Source organism: Amphimedon queenslandica, unplaced genomic scaffold (genome assembly GCF_000090795.2).
Source record: "Amphimedon queenslandica unplaced genomic scaffold, v1.1 AMPQUscaffold_12443, whole genome shotgun sequence".
Lineage (NCBI taxonomy): Eukaryota > Metazoa > Porifera > Demospongiae > Haplosclerida > Niphatidae > Amphimedon > Amphimedon queenslandica.
This window is the reverse complement of record NW_003547320.1, coordinates 1-2971: the sequence shown is the minus strand read 5'-3', so window position 1 is coordinate 2971 and position 2971 is coordinate 1. Positions and strand designations below refer to the sequence as shown.

Genomic DNA, 2971 nt, shown 5'->3' with positions numbered 1-2971 from the left:
ATTTTAGATTACAAATATTTCAGTTTTATAGCCAATTTTGTACTGAAAATTGGGGTCAATTTTTTTAAATACTATTGGTTATAGCTGTTGCTTTTTCTTAAATTTTTAAAAAAGCTTTCTACTTAGCATAAGGACATCAAGGTATACACCTGAAAATGTAATAAAATCTGGGGTAAATTTGGAGCTATTTCTTGGAAAATCATGGGCTATAGCCTTGGGTATTTTTCAAAAATTAGCCATTCATTAAAAACGCCCGTAACTTGAAAAATTGAAGTCGGAATCACCTCAAACTTTCTACACAGCATAAGGACATCAATATGTATCAGAAAATGCAATAAAAATTTGGAGTGATTTTGGAGCCATTTTTTGAAAAAACCATGGACTATAGCCTTGGGTATTATTGAAAAATTGGCCATTTATTAAAAACGACTGTAACTTGAAAAATAGAAGTTGGAATCACCTCAAACTTTCTACACAGCATAAGGACATCAATATGTATCAGAAAATGCAATAAAAACTGGGTGTGATTTTGGAGCCATTTTTTGGAAAAAACCATAGACTATAGCCTTGGGTATTTTTCAAAAATTAGCCATTCATTAAAAACACCCGTAACTTAAAAAATTGAAGTCGGAATCACCTTAAACTTTCTACACAGCATAAGGACATCAATAAGTATCAGAAAATGCAATAAAAATTTGAGGTGATTTCGGAGCCATTTTTTGGGAAAAACCATGGGCTATAGCCTTGGGTATTTTTCAAAAATTGGGCATTTATTAAAAATGGCCCTAACTTGAAAAATGGAAGTTGGAATCACCTCAAACTTCTACACAGCACAAGGACATCAATTACCAAAATTTAGCAATTTGTTTCAATTTAACTCCCTCCAAAATTTTTCGCTATATGATAAAAGAATTATAATAGCAGTGATGGTCTGTCATTGGTCGTGTGTGCATTGAACTTACTCTTCAATATCAGTACCAGTAGATCCAGATCTCTCTCAGTTAAACTATCCAATAACTTGCAAATGATATCATAAATTAGAACACACTGAACAACCTATGAATACAAACATACACATAATTATATACAAATATAAAATCATAATAGTCTTACTTTGAAATTGTATAGGTGACTGATGATCAGGTGGCTGTAGAAAAAAATAGGCTACTAGCCCGATAAGGATTGACCTCAGGAATAGATTAATTATATTTAACATTGATATGGACAAGAGAGAAAAATAAAAAAGGATAGGAGGAGAGAGATGAGAACAATAAAGTATAAATATGCTACTAACTGATAATAATCCACCACCATCAAATTCTTTAAGAGACCTATCAACCTGTTTAATAAATAAATTAATAAAAATGAAAAAGAAATTAAGAACATTAAATGCATCAAAGATACATGTAGTAGTATCTCCCGCCATATTGTGGGTTAACTCATTATAGTCTCATAATATGACTCCTGACTAGCCCTTCCCTAAGTATGCTAATTTTAGTTCTGCATCCACTATGGCTGCATCTAAAAATTTACCTACTGAACTTCTTCTCTCATCTTCTCAGCTGACAATAGGTATTCATTGACTATCTATACAATTATTATAACAATTATACATGTTTTCTTTTGTTTAGATCAACTGTTTTATGTTGCTGATCTATTGGAGAGATGTGGTTTCCCTCAGACAAGATGGTATGAGCTGGGACTGACAGTAGGACTACATAAGGACACACTGGACGCCATTAAAAGGGACAATGACACAACAGATGATTGTTTAACTGAATTCCTCTCCAAGTGGTTGTCCAGAGCTGATAGTGTTGACAGTAAAGGAGGAGCTACCTTTAACTCACTGTCAGATGCTCTTAAATCCATGAATGAGAATGCTGTAGTTGAGAAGTTAGATTCAATACCGGTTGTTCAAGACTCGGTTCAAGACTGGGGTAAGTTAATCTAATATCACTGGACAATTGTCTCTAGAAAAAATGCACCCAAGTCCAATGTCACCGTGACATTCTCTTGCAAAGTACAAATTTTTATGATGCTCATAATAGAAGTACTTTTTATCCATCTATCAGTGATAACAAATACTAGTTTATCCCTGCTACCATACACTCTGTTGCAACTTGCAATAGTCATCGTTATCACTCAGTAGGGATCAGACTTGGGTCAAATACAAATAGTATTTGTAATTAGTCGTATTTAAATACTTTTGAAAGTATTTGTATTTGTATTTGTAATTTGAGTTTTTTTAACAGGAAGTATTTGTATTTGCAATTGAAATACGGCAGGGAAGTATTTTAAAATACAGCAAAATACTTTAAAATACTTCAATGTGAATGAAGATGCTGTTTGAGTGACAAAACTTTGAAACACTAACGTTCATTAAATGCAATACATGACTATAACTGAATATTATTGATTATACATGCATGTATAATAAAAAGAGGCTTTCAATTTACTTGATTGATTAATTCATAAAACTACATAGTTAATAACTGTCTATACTTGAGAAGAAAGTATTTGTATTTGTAATTGAAATACATGTATGCAGTATTTGTAATTGTATTTAAATACAAAGCTGAAAACAGTATTTGTATTTGTATTTTTGTTTTTGTACAGTATTTGTATTTGTATTTAAATACTTCCGCGTTGTATTTGACCCAAGTCTGGTAGGGATTATAACAGTCTTACACCAGCCATTTTCCTGTCCATTTACTTAATTTGGCTAGTAGAAAGTGTCTCTTATCTCACATTATGTTCAGCCAAAAAGTGCTTATTACATGTGCAATGTACCAGTATGTCAATTAAAATGAGGGTAGCATACATGTCTGATCAAAAGTTTCTTTGGCCAGACAACATTTTTTGGATTTTAAAATCCTCACTGAAAGTAGTATCTCTGTATGCCCTAGGTCATAATAGAATTAGTTTAACGCAAAGTTCAATAATAAAATGAAAGCAATCTGATGTAGATGCC

General features: G+C 32.1%; 1 protein-coding gene and 1 long non-coding RNA gene across 2 annotated transcripts; one reads left to right on the top strand and one right to left on the bottom strand.

The window, feature by feature from the left end:
- Window positions 1-876: 876 nt before the first annotated feature.
- On the bottom strand, window positions 877-1463 carry LOC109587801 (uncharacterized). Its single transcript, XR_002187798.1, has 3 exons — window positions 1114-1463; window positions 963-1056; window positions 877-896 (listed from the first exon to the last, which is right to left on the bottom strand). It is a non-coding gene; the product is annotated as an uncharacterized LOC109587801 (long non-coding RNA).
- Window positions 1464-1469: 6 nt separating this feature from the next.
- Window positions 1470-1937, top strand: LOC109587800 (uncharacterized; the record flags this gene model as incomplete). Its single annotated transcript, XM_020004024.1, has 2 exons — window positions 1470-1572; window positions 1632-1937. Coding segments are annotated over exons 1-2 (367 nt in total), but the record flags the coding sequence as incomplete, so codon positions are not given.
- Between the last annotated feature and the right edge of the window lie 1034 nt (window positions 1938-2971).